We start from the raw sequence: 25,518 nt of genomic DNA, 5'->3' as shown, positions 1-25,518 counted from the left end.
GGAGCATTTTAGACTCACGGGTCCATTCTCGTAGTGTGTGCTTCTGTGGAGTTGTATCCATTCTGGATGTGCAGTTCTGTATTACGTCTTTGTGCCACAGGGTGCGTTCTGACTTTTCTGATGGGAGCATCAAAGGTCTGCAGAGACTTGTAGAGTTCACAGAATCATTAGAGATCATCAACGCAAGCCTTACCTGTCTCCTACTAAATTATGGCCCTCCACCACCTTACCTACCTGCATATATTAATATTTAGTAGGCTAAATGTACTCTGAGACAGAAAGGTAAAGTTGCTTTGTGTGTTATGATTTCAGGAAAAAATAGTCACTGTAATTGGTAGCTGTCATCATGTACAATATGGATTTAACATATATAATTCAAAGGCAATATTTATGCACTCCTTTTTAAAAGGAGTCTTTTGTTATATGACAGGGAAGCAGTTAAATTCAGTGGCAGACAATAAACAAAACGTAGCACTCTGGAGATATTCAGTGAGATAGTTACAGCACTAATATAAATCCCTAAATTTCATACCCTGAACCTTCCTTACAAAACACAGCTAAAGCTTTATTTTGAATGGTAATACAGAAAAAGAAGAATATAGAAGGGAACTAGGAATGATTCAAGATAGTAATTAAATCCAGTTAGAAGCACAGAGCATAGGAAATCATTCCATACCTTTCTTGTTTGATTTGCTTTTTTAAGTGACCCTATTGGTTGTTTTGCCAGTTTCTTGAGCAATATTAGTGTTGTAGTAGATGTTTGGTCTTACGTGTGAAAAGCTAAAAATGAACACAGAAAAATCTTTATTCTCAAGTGTTTTAGATTGACATTGAACACACCGGTCTTCACTGCTGTCCTTTTTTACACTGAAGTCTAAACCTTCATTTTTATGTTTGAGGGAGCAGAATGAAACAAAAAGATCTAGTCTAAATTATCGGTCAGAAAACAACGCAAGTAATAGTCTCCATTAGATCTTAAAGAGCTTAAAGAAGTAACGTGTGGCCTCTGTCCCTATTTGAAATCTTATGTAACAGCAGCACAGCTTTGTAGCTGTAAAGTAGCTGGCACCTAACATTCTTCAGCAGCTCCAATGATCCAAGCATAAATATGTTCATTTTAGCATAAAACTCAACTCAGTTGGAGCAAAACCTAGATAGGAGGGAATACTTTGAAAACCCTAATTTTCATTAAACGGAATGTTGAAACAATTGACTGTTTTCTGAGGTAATGATATTATAGAAAATACAGGTATCATGTAAAAAGGACACACAAGTAGCTGATCTGCTACCCCTTTGAAAAAAAAAGTATTTATTACTATGACTTACATTTGTTTTTCTGGCATTAGTTTCATTGTGAGGTCTGAGCAGCTTTGATATATTCTTGAGAGGTGATACTTTTATGACATAAGTGACAATAAAAACAACTCTTAATTAGTTTAGCAAGTTGCTTAAGAATAAAGGGCTTGGGTGTGCTGGTGGATGAGGAGCTCAGCATGAGCTGGCAATGTGCACTATCTGCCCAGAAAGCCAACTGTATCCCGGGCTGCCTCAGAAGCAGTGTGAACGGCAAGTCAAGGGAGATGTTTCTCTGCCTCTACTCTTTTTTAAAATATTTTTGATAGACTACTTAGCAAATTCTGAATGGCAGATGACTTCCTAGCTTGCAAACATTTAATATATTGATTATCAAGGCATTCTATTTAATTTTCTCTGAAATAGAAGTAAATCACATAACATCTTAAAAAAATGAGAAAAAAGTAGAAAAAAACCCCAAAACAAATGTGTAAATGAAAAATATATATCTTAGTGAAACAAACCTCTTTAGTTGTGGAAATCTTCCTCTCTCACTCACCTCTTCCCTGATGTTTCAAACCATAGATACAACATAGATACAACAATCCAGTTCAGTGACCAAACACTCTCTCTTGCCTGGAGGATCAACTCGAGATGCTGCACAGCCAGAATCAATTTGTGAAGCTGACATCTGAGCATCCTCTGAAAGCTACTGTAGCTGAGGTGCCTGAAATGCCATTATCTTTCCCTGTAAGCAGTGAGTCTGAAGAGGTGAAATCGCTTTTTCCCTGGACTGTTTTCAAAGGCAACATGTCAGGTTTTCATTGCCTAAAAGGGTATTAAGTTTAAAATGCTTTTTCCTAAGTTCTAATTTAAATCCTTGACTAGTTCATTAAAAGGCCATTTGCGATGAGGCTGGCGCAGGTGACATTATAGAAAACAATGAGTTTTATTCTTCAAAATGTTCATTGAATATGGGAATTTGATAACAGCTTAGGTTTAAACCTCTGCTTTTTCAGCCAGATCCACTTCTAGTTGTGGAATTGTACTTCCATGGACTTACAGTATAGAGTCCAAAATAAATATATACCCGACAGCATATTATGAAATTATATTTTTAAGATTTTTGGATTTTTCTAAAATAAAAGATCATTTAGGCTTTTCTATCTAAATTCATGTTTTACAATGTAGGTGCCTCAGATCAAAGCGTAATTCTTGCTTGAAGTGTGAGCACTTGAATATTAATTTTACAACTGCCGTGGAAGTTTTGGGGATCTGCTGGAATCAAGCTTCCAATAATATTTGTGAAATTTTACAATTATTACAATTTTAAACTTTATTATTTTAATTTCATAGTTTTGTACTACTGAGTTCAGCAACTTAGCATCATTAGTTTAAATTAAGATAATTGTCAGTAATTATGATTAGCATGAAATATCCACCAGCCAGATTGCAGTTAACAGCTTAGCTATCTGTATTTTATCCCAGATATGAGTCAGTCTGCTGGCTGTTTTACCCCTTAACATTAATTCTGTTTTATCAAAATGCAGCCAATTCACTAGCTAAGATAAATGCATTCTGAGTTTAAGGTAGTATCAAAATTCAAAAGTCAGATTGCAATGTAATGAGCCTTCAAGCATTTATGTTGCATGTGCAACAACATAACCTATTCCTTTGCAGTCCCCACATTTGTGAAAAGATGTTTGAAACATTGCAGAAAAAAAATCTAACTTTTTGTAACTTGATTTTCATATTAGATATTTTATATTAATTAGCTATAGCAATTCTGCTTCAGTCATTATATTGTATATATGCAAGTAAGAATACATATGACAAAGATTCAAAGGGTTGCACACCAGAGTGATTATGCAGGCCCTTGATTTATGACATGGGATTATTTGGTTCAAAATTTCAAGTACTGTAAGTAGAATGTGAGCTACAGTGTTTTAATAAAAGGTCTTAGTGCATCAAACCACACTTCAAAGTAGTAAATATTGACAGAAGAGAACTCCTCTTAGTCACATTGGCTGAGGAACAGCACTAGTAAGTACATGCGGTGAAGCCAACTCATGGCCCACATCCCTAATGCAGCTGAAATTAAATGTTTGTTTGAAATGCCCAGAAAAGCAAATTAAAAGTAGGGACATGGAGGCTGTTATACATTCCCCACCATTGGGAATATATTGGATAAAACACAGACTAGTGAATTCAGAAAGCGAGGGGCAAAACTAAAAATTGATTTAGAGAACCATAGGTGAGGATAGGTGCACACTCTTTGGGTCTTCCTGCTGGACTTGGGAAAGGACTTCATTGCCTCTTCTGTAAGGCTACAAGTTCCACTGACAAATCCAGAGAAACTGTGTAAGAAATCAGCCAAACTTAGGCACCTATCGTTTTAATGAGAAACAAAGTTCCTATGTGTAAAATAATAAGCTGTTGGAGGTCCGCCGCTCCTTTAAGAGCAAAGTAGTGCTTCCATAAGTAGTATGCAACAGGTATAGCAGAGTTAAAATACCTCCTATGAGCAGAGGTAAACAACAAACAAACAGTAAATTCAGCTGAGAATTGGGAGAAAATTCAAGGCTAGTCAATGAAGGTGCAGTTCTAGAGAGAGTAAACTAACTTCTGATTTGACAGAGCATCTCATCACAACTATGTTACACATTTAACTCATTTTGTTAAGAGAAGTAGTGAACTTTTCTAAAGTTTCTTTGAAGGACTTGATCAAGTAAGCTCCCAGTTCATTCTTCGTCTCCTGAACAGCTGCGTCATAACTGCCGAAGAGTGGAGTTGAAGCCTTCACATCCTCCCTATTTGCTTGGAGTAAAATGAGATTAAGCTCCTCTGCGACACTTTCATACTTTTGGTGATCAAATCTGCAGAGACTGGCATCATCAATTGGGTAGGTGATGCCAACAGGGTAGCAGTCCCTTGGAACTGGGAACTCCACATTTTTCAGCATTGGCAACTCACAGAGAAAAGTGAAAAGATGTTTAAGTGCTTGTGATGACAGTGGGTTTCCAAGAAACTTAAACTCCTGTAGTTTCTGACAAGGGCTTAAACCTAAAATCAACATGTTGAGGTGAGTGTCTTGGATGTTACAGTCCTCCAAGGTAAGAATTCTGAGCACTGAAGAGAAATGGCTGAGAAACTTAAAGAATGTTGATGGATAAAGGTCAAGTATGTTGTGACCACTCAAGTCCAGGGCTTCTAAGTGATTAGCATGGAAGCTATTGGCTAAATAGACCATATCAGCATGGTTCAATGAGCAGTTAGAAACATCCAGCATCTTCAGTGGAGTTTTTAGTGGGCTGCAGAATTAAAGAGAAATAAGAGGGGTTGACATAAAACATTGAAAAGCTACATTTACAAAATTTCATAAAAATATTCACATTATGAATACAGCCATCTGCAACATTCATTATTTTTTCTAACTCCTTTTGAGAAAGAGAAGCATGTGCTAACACAACATTTTCTTCCTGAAATCAGTTCCATGAATTAGCTTCTTATTTATGAGTGTTGTTTTAATGTGGATTGATCTGGCAACATTCTATGTGCCTATTTTGTAACCAGTTATATATTGTCATATGTCTATTACTTGCTGAATTTTTAATCATTACTACCATAAAAAAACTGGTGACTGCTTCTTGTAGAAAGTTGTTATAATTCCAGAGATTTAAATAACTTCCACTAAGGAAGGATTAATTCCAAGACAAAACCCCAATCACTATTCTAATAAGACATCTGCTTTTGTTTCTAGTTTTGTTTCTACTTAATGTTTGTAAATGCCCCAGAGCTTTACACATTGTATTATTCTGGAGTTGCAAAGACATCTTATGATGATGAAGGCTGGAAGAAGTGTACCTGAGATTATATGTACAAATTCTAATTGCATATAAAATAGTTCTGACAGCTGAAAAACAAGCGATCTCTTTCATACAAACAAATTCTAAGTGAGACTTCTGCCACAGAACTCAGCTGGTTCAAGGTCAGAAGCTTGTAATTTATTTCTATCAATATACGTAGTGTGCCACCCACAACTTTTAAATGAAATTAATTCTTTGTTCAGGAGGAATATTAAGCTAAGGTCATTTTTCTTGATGAAACTTGACTCTGCCTTTTTTTTGATGCTCTAAGCATACAGTTAAACATTTTCTGTTCAAATATGAATGCTGTTCACTGACAGCTTGTTATCTTTTTGAGAATTGTCAACTCTTCCCAGGAATTAATCACAATTATTTGTATATAAACTTAATCTCGAGTACAGAAAGCCATCAGAACTCTCTTGCCTTGTGATCAATGGATACAATCAAGAATTGAAATCAAAGTCTCAAATCAAAGTCTCTTATGTCCCTGTCCATCTAAAAATACAGTACCTGTGGAATATTAGTATCATTAGTATCATTAGTATCATTAGTTGGGCACTGGAGCAGGCTGCCCAGGGAGGTGGTTGATTCACCTTCCCTGGAGGTGTTTAAGGCACGGGTGGATGAGGTGCTGAGGGATATGGTTTAATGTTAACGGTTGGACTCAATGATCTGGTGGGTCTCTTCCAACCTGGTTATTCTGTGATTCTGTGTGATTCTGTGATTCTGTGATTACTGCATGTTTTTTAGAAGATAATGATTCACTAGATATCCTGAAAAATTCTTGGAATACAACTCAGGTCTTGCGCCAAAGACTAGCCTAAGCTGACTGAGACATAAGCTCAAGAACGTGGCACATCAAAATATCTGGGTGTACACCTCTCTAATGTGAAAGCTGAAAGTATATACTCATCAGATGAGCTCTGGAAGATATTAATAAGAACTGTCAGCAATTCCAACTATATTAAATATACATTGGCTTCCAATTCCCCCCAACAAATGCTCTTTCCTAGCTTGCTGCTGCCCCTTCTCACACACATTCTGTGATACACTCACTTCCTTGATGTCCAAGGTACTCCACTGATGGCACAAAGGGCTGTTCTTTACAGCTTGGCTGAAAGCAGGATGACCAAATTACCTGAGAAGCTTCTGTATTCTTCCTGTGAGTATAGAAAATGGCACACTCAGCTCAGTCAGCTGCATCATTTCACCCATTTTTTCTCCAATGTCACTAAGCATCCGTTCATCTGCAGCTGTGAACCTTTGCACATTAAATGTTCGTGCTGGCAAAGTCAAGGATGTCAATAAAGGGAAGTGGATACTGTTGAGGAGTATTTCCAGGTGTTCCATTTCCAAGCGAACATTGTGAACTATTTCCAGTTTGCGCAACAAAGACAAATCAGTGAGCTTTATGATATAGAAGAATTTCTGCAAAGCCAGGTTGTCAAATCTGAGTGCCACACAGCAAATCTTCAGTGGACAATAGGATTTCTTCAACAGGGCCTGCACTATCAGCTCATAGTTTCGATCTGTAACAAACAATTCAATTAGCACATCAATACTGATTTCAAAGATACCTGGATCACACTGTCTTTGTTGCAGACAAAAGACAAGTTCTAAACAAAGCTTAGAGAGCAGCTGTGTCCTGGCCCACCTGCCCATTGTCTTCTTACAATGACAAAACTGAACTTCGACATCTTTCATACCGGTCAGGTCCACCACTTTCAATCTTTTCACACAGGAAGATGGATGGTTCAGCACATAGTCCCTCAGCCCTGTCAAGCAGCTTTCCAAGCACACTGAGCATGTTCGATGGCTCAGGTCTTCCTGGTAGTCCACAGTAGCTCCCAAAAGTTTTCCTATGTTAAAGTCAACAAGCGGCCAGTTCTCTACCAAGTCATGTATCACTTCCCCTTGCTCCAGTAAGTAGCTGGCTTTAAAAAGAAGAGGAAAAAGATCACGGGCAATACCACTGAGATTTTTTCTGGCAAACTCTGCATTTGACACGAATGCTTCAGCACTGATGAATTGCAGAGACTTCATTGTTGCACTGGACTCCTTGCTCTTATGAAGAGTGACTTCTGTGTTTAACTAAAGATCCTAGTTGCTTATCACCTTCTATTTTTATCTGCAGCTGCTGTTTGCTGCTAATGGAAGCCTTGGTGGGAAGGCAGAATCAGCAGTCACATGCTGATTCTCTGCTTTCTATTTTGGAACTATACTGTGATTTTGCAGTAATTAACTGAGAGATCTTTATGCAGAAAGAGTTAATTCATTTAAACAATCTTATAACAAAACTAACTCAGCTAAGTACAGACTGCTGTCCAGTAGAAACACTAAGATCAGGGCAGCACATATACATGAGAAGACTTCTGCGCCACAAAATAAAAGCACTCAGAGTTTCAACTTAAACATGTAACGTGATCTGTATTCCACTTCCTTCCATGAAAGATGATATGCTGAGGATTCACATGCTGATTTCAATGGGGAAGATTTCTCACACTTAGCATAGACATTCTCCTAAAAACTGTAGCCATAAGGAATGACTGAGGTGGTACACAATTGAGCTACACAATGTCGCTTCTATTTGCCCTCCTATCAGCAAGGAATAGTTAAATATAGTGGCTCCATTGGAAAAGACAAAAGACTCTAGAAGACCAGGACACACAGCTGTGATAAGAGACTGAAAGTTAAGTACAAGATAAGCTGAACAAGACAGAGCACAGAGGTGAAACTTTCTCATAACTTCCTAGGCAAGCACCCTATTGCTGTTTCTTAGGATGGAAAAAAAATTATGGAAAAAAAATAGTTAGATGAAAAAAACCACATTCTTTTTTCTTCCCTGTTGCTTGAGAAATCATGGTTTCATTGTGATACAGAATGGGAAAATATCCTGGCTGACTGGGGAAATTCCACTTGACTGGAGGCTGGTTGATATTATACCCGTTTATAAGAAGGGTCAGAGGGAGGATCCAGGAAACTACAGGCCTGTCAGTCAGATCTCAGTGCTGGGGAAAGCCATGGAAAAGGTGATCTTGAGTGCTATCATGAAGCACGTGCAAGATAACAGGGTGATCAGGCCCTGTCAAACGGGTTCACGAAAGGCGGGCCCTGCCAAACTAACCTGATCGCCTTCTATGACAAGTTGACTCACTTACAGGATGAGGGGAAGGCTGTGGATATGGTCTTTTTGGACTCAGTAAAGCCTTTGACACAGCTTCTCACAACATTCTGCTTAGGAAACTGTCAGCCACTGGCCTGGACAGGTGCACACTCTCCTGGGTGGAAAACTGGTTGGATGGCCGGGCCCAGAGAGTGATGGGAAATGGAGTTAAATCCAGCCAGAGGCTGGTCACAAGTGGTGTCCCCAGGGCTCAGTGCTGGGTCCAACCCTGTTCAATAACTATCAATAACGTGGATGAAGGCATCGAGTGCACCCTTAGCAAGTTTGCGGATGACACTAAGCTGGGTGGAAGTGTAGATCTGCTGGAGGGTAGGGAGGCTCTGCAAAGGGATCTGAACAGGCTGGACAGCTGGGCAGAGTCCAATGGCATGAGGTTTAACAAGGCCAAATGCCAGGTCCTGCACTTGGGGCACAACAACCCTATGCAGTGCTACAGACTAGGAGAAGACTGGCTGGAAAGCTGCCTGGAGGAGAGGGACCTGGGGGTGTTGGTTGACAGCTGACTGAATATGAGCCAGCAGTGTGCCCAGGCGGCCAAGAAGGCCAATGGCATCTTGGCTTGTATCAGAAACGGTGTGACCAGCAGGTCCAGGGAGGTTATTCTCCCTCTGTACTCTGCACTGGTGAGACCGCTCCTCGAATCCTGTGTTCATTTCTGGGCCCCTCACCACAAGAAGGATGTTGAGGCTCTGGAGAGAGTCCAGAGAAGAGCAACAAAGGTGGTGAGGGGGCTGGAGAACAGGCCTTATGAGGAGCGGCTGAGGGAGCTGGGGTTGTTTAGCCTGGAGAAGAGGAGGCTGAGGGGACACCTCATTGCTCTCTACAACTACCTGAAAGGTGGTTGTAGAGAGGAGGGTGCTGGCCTCTTCTCCCAAGTGACAGGGGACAGGACAAGGGGAAATGGCCTAAAGCTGGGGAGGTTCAGACTAGATATCAGAAATAATTTTTTCACAGAATTTTTCACATTGGGCACTGGAACGTGCTGCCCAGGGAGGTGGTTGAGTCACCATCCCTGGAGGTATTTAAAAAATGGTTAGATGAGGTGCTCAGGGACATGTTTTAGTGGCAGAAAAACCTGTCTTAACCAGCAGCAGGCAAAATGTTTTTTCTTTTAACATGGTATTTGCCTGCCAGGGAAAGCAATGTTGGATACCTCCATTACAGTGTCTTAAATACTTTTCTGGACAAATGTTGTTACAGAGAATGTGCATATCTAGAAGTTACTAAGTTATTTGTAATGTTTATATTATTGTGTTCTTTTGTAGTGGTTTTTGTTTTGTTTCATGGGGTTGCCTTATATCTAATTTGTGGGCCTTTTTGCCATACAATGGGGATTTCAATATATCTTCTGGGTTATTCTCTACTAGCTTTGATTGAGATTTGGTCACAAGACAATCCTGTGAATTTATTTCTTTTTTTTCTGTCATTTAGAAAACCCCTCAAATCAATAATGTTAAATTTTTTCTAAGTGCCTACATGTCCAATTCACATCCTCCATCCCTTCTGTTCCTCACACCATTCTCTTGTTCACCTTCCACAGATTGTCTCCCCCTTTCCTGTTCTGCACCTCTCATTTTTCCAATGTCATTTGTACAAAGGTTTCTGAGACAATCTGCCTGGCTGGCAAAGCTTACTGTGTCTCAAGATGGCCTTGTTCAAACCCAGAAAGAGTCACATCAGCTTTATTGACTTGAGCTCCATGTCATGCCCCACTTTCTTGTTGGAAATTGTCAGTATGGAAGATTAAATGCCTGCCGAGAAATGCATCAGAATCTCACAGTACCATGCTGAGCAGAAAAAGTTGCAGATGATAGTACCAAATATAACATGGAAAAAAGTATTAAATTTATTATTTCTTTTAAAACAGTTATGAAAAAGGCTTGAAGGAAGGAGTCAAACTGTCTTGTCCAGTAAATGAGCAATATTTTTCTTGTATATAAAAGCAGCTACAAATATTTATCTCAGTTTTTTTAACTCCATAAAAGTTCCTTTATTATAATAAAATTCTAGGACATTATTAGAGCAGTTTATGTTGGAACTTCTGGACCACTGGTGTATTTTATACCATGTAAGCAAGTTAAAAAACTGTGTGCATACCTTAATAACTAGTTATTTAAACCTTGAAAGACAATAAAACTATATTGGTTTCAAGCAATTTGTGCATTTTTTCTTGTCATGCATGGATCATCTCTATGTTGCTGTTTTCAACATTTGCACAATTGTATGAAATATAGTAATACCTACATCGTCATGCGCTATAATTGAACTGGAGTAGAAAAATAGAGGAAAATACTTAATATCTTGACAAATTCTATTTATCTAATCTTAAATGTTTTTTAATTATATTAGGGATGCCACTCATCTATTTGAAGGCAAAATTAAGCAGATGCAACACAAAAAGTGCTGCAGAAATAAAAATGGTGCATAGTTTGATGGTGGACAGTTTGGTGGATAAGGAATTGGCTGGACAATCGCACCCAGAGAGTAGTGGCCAACAACTGGATGGAGGTGTCTGAGAAGTGGTGTCCCTCAGGGGTCCTTATTGGGACCAGTAGTGTTTTTAATATCTTTGCCAGTTAAATAGACAGTGGGATTGAGTGCTCCCTCAGCAGATTTACAGATGATACCAAGCTGAGTGGTGCAGCTGATGTCTGGAGGATGGGATGCCATTCAGGTGGACCTGGACAAACTTAAGAGGTAGACCCATGCAGAAGTCATGAGGTTCAACAAGGCCAAGCAAAAGGTCCTGCACATAGGTAGGGGCAATTCCTAGTATCAATATAGGCTAGGGGATGAAGGGATTGAGAGTAGTCCTGCCAAGAAGGACTTGGGGGTTCTGGTGCATGAAAAGCTAGACATGAGCTGGCAATGTGCACTTGCAGCCCAGAAAGCCAACAGTACCCTGGGCTCTGTCAAAGGAAGCATGGCCTGCAGGTAGAAGGAGGTAATTCTTTTCTTCTGTGCCACTCTGGTGAGACCCCCATCTAGAGTACTGCATCCAGTTCTGGAGACCTCAGCACAAGGAAGACATGGACTTGTTGGAGCAGGTCCAGAGGAAGGGCAGAAAAAAGATCATAGGGATGGAACAACTCTCCTATGGAGAAAAGTTGAGAGAGTTGAATTTCTTCATATTGGAGAAGAGAAGGCTTTTGAGAGAACTTATAACAGCCTTCCAGTATTGAAAGGAGTCTTATAAGAAAGATGAGGACAGAGATTTTACTAGGACATGAAGAAATAGGACAAGGGGTAATAAAGGTTTTAAATGAAAAGAGTGTAAATTCAGACCAGGTATAAGGAAGAATTTTTTTATTATAAGGATGGTGAAGCTGTGAAACAGGTTGCCCAGAAGGATGGTAGATGCCCATCACTGAGAACACTGAAGGTCAGGTTGGATGGGGCTCTGAGCACCCTGATCTACTTGAAGGTGTCCCTGCTCATTGCAAGGTGGGGGTGGACTGGATGACTTTGAAAGGTTCCTTCCAACCCCAACTATTCCATGATTCTATGAAACACAATTTTAAAATTGTTTCCTTTAATTATTTTTTTTTTGTTTTGGCAAAAATGTATATTTTAGGTGAGGCTATATTCCAGTTTAGATTATATTTTTAATGCTTTACAAAAAATTAAAGCCTAAAGTGATCAACAAATTTTTCTGTCTATGCAAGTATTCCCTCTCTAAGCAAGCTACTGTCTTTGCAGAAAAACAGGTTGTGTTTGTAGACCACCCTACATGAAATATAGCTTAGAATTTTACTTGTTGTGCCCTATGGTCAGAAAGATAGAGACAGCTCATGCCTCATTCTCTGAAAACTACCACAATGGAATAGCTCATTATGACACTATCTGTCAGTAACTCAGAGATGAGAGGGGTTGCTAATGTGCATGGGAAGCAGGAGAGTTAACAAAGCAGCAGTAGAGGCTTTATTTTCTCCACAGTGACAGGCAATAACCATGTGTCCCACTCAGCCTTCCATACACTCAGAAAGTCTGGCAAGCTTCCACAGCTTGGAAAATCTGAATCCATTCAAGTACTAAGTCAGAAGTGGATTTGCATATTTTCTGTTTGATTATTGCATTGGTACAGACATCATTGCTTAAAATGAAATACTTGAAACATCCATCTGTACGTATCTAATACATGTTAATACAGAACACAGGTAAAAATGCATTGCTCTGCTTTAGGTCAGAGAATGGGTTTACTCCATGATATTACATTATTTCATATTCTTCCCATGCTGGCTATCATGTTAGCCTTGGTCTCACCCAAAATGAAAAGCTCTAGTCCCCTTTCTGCGATATGTATGAAACAGATCTATATGTTCCTAATTAAAAAAAACAAATAGCAGCTAGGAATGGCAGTATTATTCTACCTGCACATACGACTAATAAAGATAATCTGGTTCAGCATCGTGCCTTTCCATTTCCTTCTGAAATATTACTTTGAGTAGCAGTAATATTTTCTTCTACTGTGCCTACTTCCTTAAATTAATTTGCAGACCTCAACCCCTCACATTTGTATACCTGTAAATATATGCATATATGCAGTAAATGCAGTGCAGTCAGCTATTTTGTAATTCAAAAACCGATTTAACTAGGATTCTATTTCTTTCTGTCTAGCTGGACACCTACACAGAAGTGCTGGTGATGCACACCTGTATTCAATATGTCAGATGTCAATTTTCATTATAAATTCATGTCCTGACATTTTGCACTTTATTTATCCTCAGAGTCTTGCAAATATTAGTGGATCAAGCACTACAGGAATCTTGCTGCCACTGCTCCCTTGAGAAAACAGGGATTTTTATTGTAGGTTAAATAGGCCTGCACCTTACTTTAGAATTCCTGTATAAAGGAATTCAGCTTAAAAAGCTAATTGCTCTCACTGACTAGCCCTCATTTAGCAACATAGAACCTTTGACCTCCAGTTTGTGTCATCATTAAATTAGTGTTAAAATTACTGATATCTAATGTTGAACATGCAGTGTTTGTTGTGCCTAAGAATCTCTTTTTAACTAAATTATATTCAGACTCTGCCTCTTTGGGGTGCATATCCCATTGGACAGTGTTCCCTTTTGCTCTCTTTTGGAATTGTAGATGTATTAGTGTTTAATGTAGTCTTTATTTGCATAGAAATGTTATTCGAATGTCACAGAAATGCCATGTCTCGAGCTCCAGTTTCTAGGAAGAGCTGGTGTAACAGACAACAAACACTGTAGTGATGCCTTCCCAGTGACAGACTGTAACAGGTATTCAGAAGACACTATCCATTTGGCTTTTAATGCTCATGTTCTGGGTGTTCATACCTTCCTATATATTCATGTATTTTGCATCTAGACAATTTCAAAAAATCTTTAGATCTGAAGACTGTCTGAAAGAACAGAGGACATGGCTATCAAACAATTTTGTTTCAGTCAGAAGATACTGTGTCTCAAAAGCTCTGCTGAATAGCAATCAGTATTTATATAATCTATTCCTGTAATGTGACACAAGCATACCCTCTCCCCCACGTTATTAATGGCCATGGACCCTCCCATTGTCTCATTTCTAAGTTACGTATCATTACTTCAGTTTTATTCATGTTATCATTTGATTTTGTGATAAAATGTTGCTCTAATGGGAGAGTGTTGCCTTGGCAATGATTTAAAAAGATTTAGAACATACATAGCATTTAATAGTCTCTCTTGAGGGGCGTATCCCAGGCTCACCCTTTTTTATTTTAACACATTTTTTAATGTCCCATGAGCTCGTTCAACTATGGCTTGCCCTGTCAGTGAGTGAGGGATGCCCATGACATGTGTGGATCCCCATTGTTGAAAAAATGATTTGTTATATTAGAAACACATCCAGGGCCATTGTCTGTTTTTACAATTTTTGGCACCCCCAAAATAGCAATCACATATAATATTTTTTTTTTTTTTTGCATCTTTTGCTCATTCTCCTGTATGTGCAGAAGCAACAATGCAGGTAGAAAAGGTGCCAATTGACACATGTACGTATTTTAGACGTCCAAACTCGGGGATGTGTGTTACATCAGTTTGCCATATTTCAAGTGGACCTAATACATGAGGATTTATGCTGTCCAGGTAGTGTTTGGGATTGATTGACAATCAGGGCACATCTGTACAATTTGTTGAGCTTGCTCATGAGTTAACTGAAACATTTTCCTAAGGGCTGTACTACTTTGGTGATAGAAAGCATGTCATATACGTGCTTGTTGTAATGTATCTGGAATGATTTCAGGGGCTGCCAGAGCATCAGCTTGGCGATTGCCTTCAACCAAATATCGTGGTAAATTTGTATGAGAACGTACATGCATTATAAAGTAAGGTTCATGTTGATTGTCTAGCAGGTATTTCAATTTCTTTAGAAAAGCATCTAGCTGTCTGTAATACCGGTAAAATATTGTTCTCTGTTGCTCTGTGAGTGTTGTATTTTTGCAGGTTAATGTCAGTTTTGTTTGCAGTTTCTGCGTCCATAGAATCAAGGGTTGGTCAGTTGAGCCAAAGTTGCCTTCTCTCCTTATGCGATTTGCTGCATGGGGTACAATTGCTTGAAAACAAATCAGCTGAGCAATTCCAGTGCCCTTTGGTATAAAGCAAGGAGGCATATGTGTGCAAGCCTTTACTTTTACTGTTCCTGTAAAATCGGCATCAGTCAATCCCAGTAAAACAAACAATCCTTGCTGCTGGGAGGGCGCGACCCCCTAGACCCAGTGGCCTGGGTCGGTCGTGGGTGGTTTGGTGGCACAGCAGTTAGTACATTCTCTTATACAGCTTTGCAAATCTCCTTTATTGCTTCGTATCTAATCGGTTCCCAGCAAGGACTGGTGCCCTGTGCATAGATCACAGAAAAAGCTTGCAACAGTTCAAGGTCCCCGCACCGCTATGCCTCCTCCTGATATGCACCCAGCGGTCTGAGGGACAGGGTGGAGATGGATCAGGCTCCTTCTTGGGGTCTGTCGTACCGGATCAAAGGGGTTGTTGTCATCCCTGTCTGGGAGTGCAGGATCAAGCGCAGTGACTTTGTGGGGGCAGATTAGTGTAGTTGCTGACAGTCCTGCACTCGGTTCGGTATCACTGTTGTGCTCTCTGGAGCCGACACGCGCCTTTAGTGCTTCAAAAACAGTTCGCCAGGGACCAAGCAACTTACTAGCCATTTTATCTGACTGAGTCTTGCACTTGGGGCACAACAACCCTATGCAGTGCTACAGACTAGGAGAAGACTGGCTGGAAAGCTGCCTGGACCTGGGGATGTTGGTTGACAGCAACTGAATATGAGCCAGCAGTGTGCCCAGGTGCCCAAGAAGGCCAATGGCATCTTGGCTTGTATTGGAAATGGTGTGATCAGCAGGTCCAGGGAAGTTATTCTCCCTCTGTACTCGGCACTGATGGGACTGCTCCTCGAATACTGTGTTCATTTCTGGGCCTCTCACCACAAGAAGGATGTTGAGGCTCTGGAGTGAGTCCAGAGCAGAGCAACAAAACTGGTGAAGGGGCTGGAGAACAAGTCGTATGAGGAGTGGCTGAGAGAGCTGGGATTGTTTAGCCTGGAGAAGAGGAGGCTGAAGGGAGACCTCATTGCTCTCTATAACTACCTGAAAGGAGGTAGTGGAGAGGAGGGTGCTGGCCTCTTCCCCCAGGTGACAGGGGACAGGACAAGAGGGAATGGCCTCAAGCTCCACCAGGGGAGGGTCAGGCTGGACATTAGAAAAAAACAATTTCATGGAAAGGGTCACTGGACACTGGAACAGGCTGCCCAGGGAGGTGGTTGAGTCACCATCCCTGGAGGTGTTTAAAAAATGGGTGGATGAAGTCCTGTGGGGCATGGTTTAATAGTTGGTAGGAATGTTTGGACTCAATGATCCCACGGTTCTTTTCCAACCTGGTGATTCTGTGCTTCTGTGTTTTTTTATTACAATTCATCTGTCCAAAATGAGCAATTAATCTGGTGAAGGCTCTAGAGAACAAGTCCTGTGGATCCTGGAATCATGGATCTGGGGTTGTTTCTTCTGGACAAAAGGAGGTTCAGAGAAGACCTCATCACCATCTACAACTACCTGAAAGGAGGTTGTAGAGAAGTGGGTGTTGGGCTCTTTTCCCAAATAACAACAGGGACAGGAAGGGTAGGAGAGGAGGCAGGGTAACCCTCTATGTTAGAAAGTGCTTTGATACCATCGAGCTTGATTATGGTGATAACGGGACTGAATGCCTGTGGGTTAAAATCAGAGGAGCCCACAAGAAGGCAGATATTGTGATGGGAGTCTGTTATAGACCACCCAGCCAAGAAGAACCAGCTGATGAGCTCTTCTATAAACAACTGTGAGGAGTCTCAAGATCGCTACCTCCTGTCCTCGTGGGAAACTTCAGTGTTCCGGATATCTGCTGGAAGTACAATAGAGCAGAAAGGAAGCAGTCTAGGAGGTTCCTGGACTGTGTGGAAGACAACTTCCTCACACAACTGGTGAGTGACCCGACAAGGGAAGGTGCCCTCCTGGACCTGCTGTTTCTGAGCAGAGAAGGCCTTGTAGGGGATGTGATGGTTGGAGGACACCAGGGACAAAGCGATCACAACATGATAGGTTTTTCAGTTCTAGGTGAGGTGAAGAAGGGGGTTAGCAGGACGGATGCATTAAACTTCCAGAGGGCAGACTTTGGACTGTTCAGAAGTCTGGTTGGCAAAGTCCCATGGGAGACAGTCCTTAAGGGCAAGGGAGCCCACGAGGGCTGGGAGCTCTTCAAAAAGGAAATCCTAGCAGCTCAGGAGCAAGCTGTCCCCATGTTCCAGAAAAGGAGCCGGCAAGGAAAAAACAGCTTGGTTGAGCAGGGAGGTCTTGATAGATATCATCAAAAAGAAAAGGAATGTCTATGAGTTTTGGAAGAAGGGCCAGGCGTCTTGGGTGGACTACAGGGAGGAAGTGAGATCGTGCAGAGAAAAAATGAGGAGGGCTAAGGCCCAACTAGAAATCAGATTGGCCAAGTCTGTTAAAGATAATAAAAAAATCTCTCTATAAATACATTAACAATAAAAGAAGGACTAGAGAGAATATTACAGAATCACAGAATCACAGAATAACCAGGTTGGAAGAGACCCACTGGATCATCGAGTCCAACCGTTCCCATCAATATTCAGTCCCTATTGGATGCAGAAGGAACAACAGTGACAGGGGATGAGGACAAGCCGAACTACTTAATGCCTTCTTTGCCTCAGTCTTTAATTGTAAGGAAAGTTGTTCCCTCTGTGTACACACCCAGGAGGTAGAGGAGCAAAATGAGGCTCCCATGATCCAAGAGGAGGTGGTCAGAGCCTTGCCTGCCCAGCTAGCCATCCACAAGCCTATGGGGCCAGATGGGATCCACCCAAGGGTATTGAAGGAGCTGGCGGATGTGGTGGCCAAACCCCTTTCCATCATCTTCCAGCAGTCCTGGCTGACTGGGGAAGTTCCACTGGACTGGAGGCTGGCTGATGTTGTGCCCATCTACAAGAAGGGTCGCAGGGAGGACCCAGGGAACTACAGGCCTGTCAGTCTGACCTCAGTGCCAGGGAAAGTCATGGAACAGGTGATCTTGAGTGCTATCACGAAGCATGTGCAAGATAACAGGGTGATCAGGCCCAGTCAACGTGGGTTCACGAAAGGCAGGTCTTGCCAAACTAACCTGATCGCCTTCTATGACAAAGTGACTTGACTACTGGATGAGGGAAAGGCTATGGATGTGGTCTTCCTGGACTTCAGTAAAGCCTTTGACAGTTTCTCACAGCATTCTGCTTAGGAAACTGTCAGCCTCTGGCCTTGACAGGCGCACACTCTCCTGGGTGGAAAACTGGTTGGATGGCCGGGCCCAGAGAGTGGTGGGAAATGGAGTTAACTCCAGCTGGAGGCCAGTGACAAGTGGGGTTCCCCAGGACTCAGTGCTGGATCCAGCTCTGTTCAATGTCTTTATCAATGACCTGGATGAAGGCATTGAGTGCACTTCTTGCTTGTGCTCCAGCCCCTCCACCAGCTTCATTTCCCTCCTCTGGACACACTCCAGCTCCAAAATGTCCTTCTTGTAGTGATAGAAGCCTGAAGGCTATTGGCCACCTGGGCAAGCTTCTGGCTCATATTCAGCAGGTTGTCAACTGGCACCCCCAGATCTAATCTAACGTGAAAGGCTGCATCGCAGTGTGCGGTGGATATAGCTAAATTAAACAGCTGTATTTAAATGTGAGTTGTGTCTCATTTGATTGATGTATATTACACATACGTGACACTGCAAGAGAAAAAATGTACCCATGTTCAATCTAACTATAAGTGATGGAACATTGGAACAGGGTCCCCGGAGAGGCCATGGAGTCTCCTCTGGAGATATGCAGAAATGTGTTCCAGTGCAACCTCCTGTAGGTGACCCTGCTTTAGCAGGGGATTTGGACTGGATGACACCTAGAGGTCCCTTCCAGCCCCAACCATTCTGTGGTTCTGCGTGCAGTCAGAAACAGGAGTTGACTCGGGAGAGCTGGGCACACCTTTGCAGCGTGTGGTTCTCTGCATCCGCGGGAGTGGACGCTGCCCGAGGCCGGCTTGTCCTTCCCATGCTTCTGTCTGTCCCATAAAGCGGGTGCTATGGGGAAATCCTGAATTTCCTTTTAGAGGTGTGAGCTAAAATCATAGAACACCACAGAGTAAAAACTTTTTTTTTTTTTTTTACGTGAGTTTTAAGCTCTTGAGTCTCCACCCCAGGAAGGATTTTTCTGTGTGAAGCACTCACCCTGGCTTGGGCCAAAGCTGGGACCAAGGGTGCGGCTGTGCCCCTCTGGTGTCCGGGTGCCTTCGTGGGCAGGAACTTCAGTCCCCGACCGCGTTCAGAAGACGATTCCCTTTTGGCCCTTGCCAGCCCTCGCTCGTCACACTTGCTCTCAGGCTTTCTGTGTGGTGACTCCTGCGTTATCCGTGTCTAAGGCAGCCTGGCAGCTGACGGGAGGTTAAAGCACCAGACACGCGTGGGTGCTGAGCCGTGCTGTGCCGAGATGAGCTGTGCCAAGCCAAGCCGTGCCAAGCTGTGTCGAGTCGAGCACCGAGCCGTGCCGAGCAGAGCCGTGCCGAGTTGAGCTGAGCCGTGCAGTCAGGCCGTGCTGTGCTGAATTGTAGCTGAGGCGAGACAAGCTGAGCCGAGCTGAGCCGAGCTGTGCTGTGTTGATCTGAGCCATACTGAGCTGAGCCAAGCTGTGCTGAGCTGAGCCATGCCAGGCTGAGCTGTGCTGTGCTGAGGCAAGTTGTGCCGAGCCGAGCCGAGCCGAGCCGAGCCGAGCCGAGCCGAGCCGATCCCAGCCCAGCCGATCCCAGCCCAGCCCAGCCCGGTGCGTGCGTGCGCGCGGCCGGCAGGGGGCGCCGCGTGTCCGCGCGCGGCGGGCGGGGCGGGGCGGGTCGTGGTGGGGCGCGGCGGCCGTCGCGTTGCTAGGAGGCGCGTCCCGGGGGCGGCGGCGGCCCGGGCGCTGCTCCTCCCGCCGAGCGGGCGCTGCCGACCCGGCGGCTCCAGCGGGGCGGGGAGGGGACGATGAGCGCGAGCGCGGCGGGGGGTTATTTTAGTGTAACTTGTTTTTTTAGCATGCGCAGTTGTGTAGCCAATAATATGTTAGTAGTAGCTTTATGGACAGCTACCTTTAGCCAATAATACACTGTAGATAGCCTCGTGGACAGCCTGGTGTGTAACCCAAAAGGGTTTATAAAGAAACAGCCGGCTCAGTGAAAGGTCTGCGATCCAACAGATTGAAGTCCGTGTCTTAATACCCCCGTCAGTCATCAAAGAAAGAAAGTGCAGGGAGACACGAGTCAACCTTCTGTGCTGTGGCACACAAGTTGTATGAAAACAACATTACCGTTGTTCGAATGGGACATACAGAAGTAAATGCAAAATGCACACCGTTCAGAAAGCAAGCAAGAGGAATTGAAGTCCTGTGTGCAGCCACCAAGCTTTGACATCATTAGAACAACCAAGATGTGGTGGGACCACTTGCACAAGTGGAGTACTGTGCAAGTTCTTCAGAAAAGACAAGGAAGAAAGATGGGACTGGAGGGTGGGGGACATCGTCTTTTATGTGAAATGGCAGCTCATGTGTATGGAGAACTGCTTTGTGACTGGCTGAGAGCTTGTGGGTCATGATCAAAGGGGTGGCTATGGATGGGGATATGGTAATCACAGTTATTGGCCATGTAGTAGTGGAGTTCAATAACCTGAGGATAGTGAAGAAAGAACAGAAGCATACAGATTCTGGGCTTAGGCAGGTTTCAGTGTATTCAGGAAACTGGTTTGTGGATTAGAAACACTGCCAAAGGCAGCAGAGGTGGTGTTTGGGAAGCAAAACCCTATAGAAATTTGAAACTTGTAAGGTATGTCACAGGCAATAAGAGCTTGTACTATTAGCAGTAAAAGGCTGAACACAAGCAATGTAGGACTGTTGCTGAATGGGGTTCGTGTTATAGTGACTGCAAACACAGTTAAGGCTGAGCTATTCAATGCCTTCTTAGAGCTGGATTCTCAGACCTCTGTGCTTCACGAAGGTGTTCAAACTACTGGAAGTGAACAAGGATAATGTCATAATGGAACTTAAACCATGCAATATCATAGGACCCAACAAGTTGAATCCAAGACTGGTGGCAGAACTGGCTGATACCCTTGAACAGTCATTCTCAATCATCATTGAAAAGTCAGAGATCAGGAGAGGTTCCCCATGACTAGAAAATGTGGTCAATCCACGTAACTACAGATCAGTCAGCTTCACTTTGGTATATAGGAAAAATCACAAGGCAAGTACTTGTGGAGCACATTTTTAGGTGCATGAAGTAGGTGACTGGGAACAATCAGAACGGATTTTCCAAGACAAACCACAATTGACCAACCTGATTGCCTTTTAAGATAAAATGTCTAGATATTTGATAGAGGTGAAAGAAATGGTCAATTATTTCCACTTCAACAAGGCTTTCAACACTGTCACACACAATATTCTTGTACCCAGGTTAGGTCAGAGCTATGTAAATGCGAGTGGACAATGCATGGGTAAAAAACATGGGGATAGTGTTTAGTGGATTGTACTCAACCTGGAAGCTGGTAAAAGGTGGAATACCACACAAGTCTGTCCAGGAACCTGTCCTCTTTAGCGTTTTTACCAACAATGGGAGGAAACATGCTCTCATCAAGTTTGCAGATGACCTAAAATTGGGAGGAAACAGATGATATACTTTAGGGCGGTGCTGCCACACAAAACCTAGAGAGGTTGTGTGGTTGGCCAGCAGAATACCATACAGAATTCAACAAGGTCAAATGCAAAATGAGGTGCTTGGGAAGGAAGAGACTGTTGCAATGATACAGGATTTATTATTGTTTGAAGGTACAATAACCTTAATAATATAATTTCTTGGAGAAGAAAGGCAATGTGTAAGCATAGAAAATAGCATGTATTTTGGAAATGCCACTATCATTTGAAAATTTTCTTCATTATTTAAATTCTTTCAGTCAACATTTTCTTCACTGGCTCCAGAAACATCATGTCAAATGCCTCAACAGATACACAAATACTAAAAACATGATGAAAACATTTACAGCCTATGTACGTTAGAAAACTGCAAGCAAATGCTAGAAGTAACAGAAGATTAGTGGTTCTCTATTATAAGCCAGAAGTTCTTCTGTTAACGGAGTTGCATCACCGTAAGAGTTTATGCGGTAACCTACTCCAGGTACAGGACAGCTGGCAGGCCACTTTTGATTTTGAATGAGAGCCTTCTAAAAACACAAAGCTGTAAGACTAGGAGAACAGGAAATGGAGCTAAAGAAAAGTAAGGGATAGGAAAGTAGACATAGAACCTGTTGTGATATCTCTAAAGGAGTGATACATTCTCCAGCTCCCTTTGTAATTTTCTATACATATAGAAAGACCTCATTACCTTTCTTGGCATGAATGCTGCATGTGCAAAGAAAGCAAAGTAAGTGGATATGCAGCTCTGCCAAAGAGAAACAGGTTATAGAATATAGAAAAACCAAGGCATTGTATAAGACACTTTCAGCCCAAATGCTAGGAACTTAGGTATGTTACAAACTTTACTGGAAAGAGGAGCCAGATGTTTTCTCAGCCACTAATACAGAATCATTTGAGCAATATTATATTCCTAATAGCAACTTATCATTACTTTTCAAAAATAGCAAAGGACTTGTTGACAACTTGAGTTCCCTTTAATCTTTTGAGGACTCATGTGGATACTTTCATATAAAATATAGCAATTGCATTCTCTTTGCTTTGTGCTCTATCATCAAAGTTCGTGGAGAGTTGAGTAGTCTCTGCTTTGAGTAAACAAGCCCTCTCCATTTGAAGTGATTTATCACTAAGGGAGAATTCAGCCTGGTTATAAAGAGCAAAATGGAGTGAAGTGAGAGCTAGAAGAATGACCGGAAGTGTTGGCATCAAATCTTAAATGTTCACAAGTACAAGCATACTCTTCAATGTAAAACTTCTGTCATCTTACCCAAGGTTTTGTTTTCCATACAACCTGTTGTAGTAAAATGGTAAGTGTTCACAGTGCTAAATGAAACAAATACTCCTAAAGCTATCTGAGAATTATTTATTCCAAATTATGTCATCTGTGGATTGTTAACACCTCAGAACTGCCATATGCTGTACTCTGTGCTGGTGCAATGTTCCCATTTTCAGCGATCTGGCTACATAGCTCCTCAATTTCTCTATACATATTCATTATCATTAAAAGTGGGCCCATATTCTGAACTGTATCAGAAAAAGTGTAACCTTGCACGTCAAGGGAGGCGGTTCCGCTTCTCTCCTCTGCTGTCATGAGACCTCACCTGGAGTACTGCATTCTGTTCTGGAGTCCTCAACTTGGAAATGATAGATCTGTGGGAGTGAGTCCAGAGGAGGGCCATGAAGATGATTCCTGAAGGGGCCGGGGTCTGCTATCCTCACATCCAGGGTAGTGAGCTTGCCCTAAAGATCTTTAACTCCACCATTTCATGGGTACTGCGGCCAAGGCTTCCCTTGAGCTTCACATTTGCTACCAGCCCTTCCTTCAGCATTGCACCTCTTCTCATGGCTCTTCTATCACTTGGAGAAGGAAGTGATAATCAACGCATTACAGGAATAACCTGGATTGCTTATACCTCCCTCCAGCAGGTATCAGGGTGGTTGACGTTCCCTGTGAGGACCAGGGCTTGTGAATGTGAGGCTACTCTGATCTGTCTATAGAGGGCCTCATACACTCACTCTTCCCAGTCAGATGGCATGTAGCAGACCCCCATCATAATGTCAAGTGACCCTGCCCTCCCTTTAATCCTAATCCATAAACTCTCAGTCAGCTCCTCATCAACACCTAGGTGAAGCTTCATGAACTCCAGCTGGTAACTGACATAAAGGGTGACGCTCCCTCCTTTGTCTCCCCTGCCTGTCCTTCCTAAAATGTCTGCCTACATTCCAACACTCCAATCATAGGATCCATCCTTCCATCCCCCTGTGTCTCTGTGATGCCAATAAGGTCATAGCCCTGCAGGTATGTGCACATTTCTAACTCCCCCTGATTATTCCCCATGCTACATGTATTTGCATAGAGGCACTTAAATTGGGCCCCTGATGAAGGTGGCTTACTGACTAGAAATCCTTTGTGCTGCTCTTCATGTGCTCTCCTGCTAACCTGTGTTCCTTCTCCAGGTGCCGGGCATCTATTGCTGGCACTAGCATCAAACTTGTAGGAGTGGAACAGATTAAGGTTCCCTTCTTGTGGCTTTAGTTTGAAGCCCTTTTCACCAGGTTTGCAAGCCTATGACTGAAGATACTCTTCCCCTTTTCCAACAGATGGACCCTAGCAGCCCCCAGTAGACAAGTTTTCTCAAAGAGAGTCCCATATTCTAAGTAGCCAACCCTTTGGTAGCAGCTCCAGTACTGTAACCAGTTGTTGACTCACCAGATTGACTGACCCTTTCAAACTCCATCCCTTTGATCAGGAAGATTGACAAAAAAAGCTATCAGAGCTCCAGAGACCCTTACAGGGCTCTGTAATCCTTCTTGATACCCTTTGGACTGCTCTTAGCTCTATCACTGGTGCCTGCATAAAACAAGCGGCAGTGGATAGTTGTCAGTGGACTGTACAAAGCCTGGTAGCCTCTTGGTCACATCCCTAATACGAACCTCCAGTAAGCAGTACAGCACTTTAGAGAATTGGCCAGGTCGGCACATGGGTGTTTCTGTACCTCTTAGAACAGTCTCCTGCTACTGCCATCTCCCACCTTTTCTTAGTTGCTCTGGTTGCTATACAGGGAGCAGACTGGGCTGCCTTACTCAGCTCCAGCAACTCTCCTGATGTTTCATCTTCATTCTGCAGAGCTGTGAAGCAGTTCTGCAAGGATACCACAGGCTTCTGGGGCAGCCTTTTCCACCTCTGGCCACGGCACTGGCCCTTACCCTTGCAAGCTTCCTTTCATCATCATAATGGTCCCCTCTTCCTTCTGCATGTGCTGGTGGAGAAGTTATTGACTGTTTGGCCATGGGCTGTGGGTCCACTGCAGACTGCGCTTGGAGCTAGCTGCCTAATTCCTTCTCATCCTCCCTGATGCCAGCCTTCTTAGTTCAGCCACGTGCTGCAGGAGGTTCTCCACTTGAGCACACCTTTTGAAGGCAGCTCTGCCACCTGTCCCTGTCCCAGGAGAGTAGGTAGTAAGGTGAGATAAAGTCTTTTATTGGACCAGGTAAAATTTACAATGGAGTTTGTTGCTACTCTTTGAGACCTGAAAAGAGATTTGCACTTACCAACTTTCCTGATCTTTGTACCCCTTTGTATTAAGTTGACTAATTATTAAAAGCTTTTTTCCTGTTATTTTTTGGCAATAAAACCTCTAATGCTGGTTTTTTTTTTCCCCTGGCAGAAATCTCCACGGAAAATCCTATGTAGCAGACTTGGTGCATTGAGGACACATATATAGTGGAGCAGAGGTTTTAAAAGAACAATATTTTGCAAAGAAACCATAAGCATATATTATTCATTATGAAGCTAATACAAGCCAGGAAAACATTTTTACTTTCACACCGGAAAATAAATAAATTGCCATTACCTTTTAAAGGATCTTGTAACTTTTTCTTATGTGCTCTTTTTTTACTCAAGTTATCTCCTGATTTCTACAAGTCTGGTGATGCTGTGAAAAAGACAAAGTC

At 42.6% G+C, this 25,518-nt stretch overlaps 2 protein-coding genes across 4 annotated transcripts in view; one reads left to right on the top strand and one right to left on the bottom strand.

Annotated features, from left to right (window-relative positions):
- Positions 1-25,518, top strand: part of CIDEA (cell death inducing DFFA like effector a) — a 557,707-nt gene that overhangs the window by 326,280 nt on the left and 205,909 nt on the right. The window lies entirely within an intron of this gene.
- LRRC14B (leucine rich repeat containing 14B) lies at positions 86-7,254 on the bottom strand. Of its 3 annotated transcripts, none has more exons than XR_011337171.1 (3): positions 6,298-7,254; positions 677-4,604; positions 86-146 (listed from the first exon to the last, which is right to left on the bottom strand). XR_011337171.1 is itself a non-coding variant. In XM_069853803.1 (3 exons), the coding sequence occupies exons 1-3, from the start codon at positions 6,854-6,856 to the stop codon at positions 3,959-3,961; spliced, it is 1,080 nt and encodes a 359-aa protein (XP_069709904.1). In that variant the 5' UTR covers positions 6,857-6,923; the 3' UTR covers positions 620-3,958. The 3 variants fall into 3 exon arrangements, 2 of the variants coding, with proteins under 2 accessions (XP_069709904.1, XP_069709903.1); XM_069853803.1 differs by lacking the exon at positions 86-146 and having other exon boundaries at positions 620-4,604; positions 6,298-6,688; positions 6,814-6,923; XM_069853802.1 differs by lacking the exon at positions 86-146 and having other exon boundaries at positions 631-4,604.

The sequence above is a fragment of the Phaenicophaeus curvirostris genome, chromosome 3 (genome assembly GCF_032191515.1).
Source record: "Phaenicophaeus curvirostris isolate KB17595 chromosome 3, BPBGC_Pcur_1.0, whole genome shotgun sequence".
Lineage (NCBI taxonomy): Eukaryota > Metazoa > Chordata > Aves > Cuculiformes > Cuculidae > Phaenicophaeus > Phaenicophaeus curvirostris.
The sequence above is the reverse complement of the archived record's forward strand: the minus strand, read 5'-3'. Positions and strand labels throughout refer to the sequence as shown.

Excerpts from the sequence above, each read along its gene's own strand:
- LRRC14B (XM_069853802.1), bottom strand. The coding sequence starts at position 7,202 with ATGAAGTCTCTGCAATTCATCAGTGCTGAAGCATTCGTGTCAAATGCA. Across the intron at positions 4,605-6,297 it reads AGAATACAGAAGCTTCTCAG|CCCACTAAAAACTCCACTGA; the intron begins GTAATTTGGTCA and ends TTAATTCTGCAG.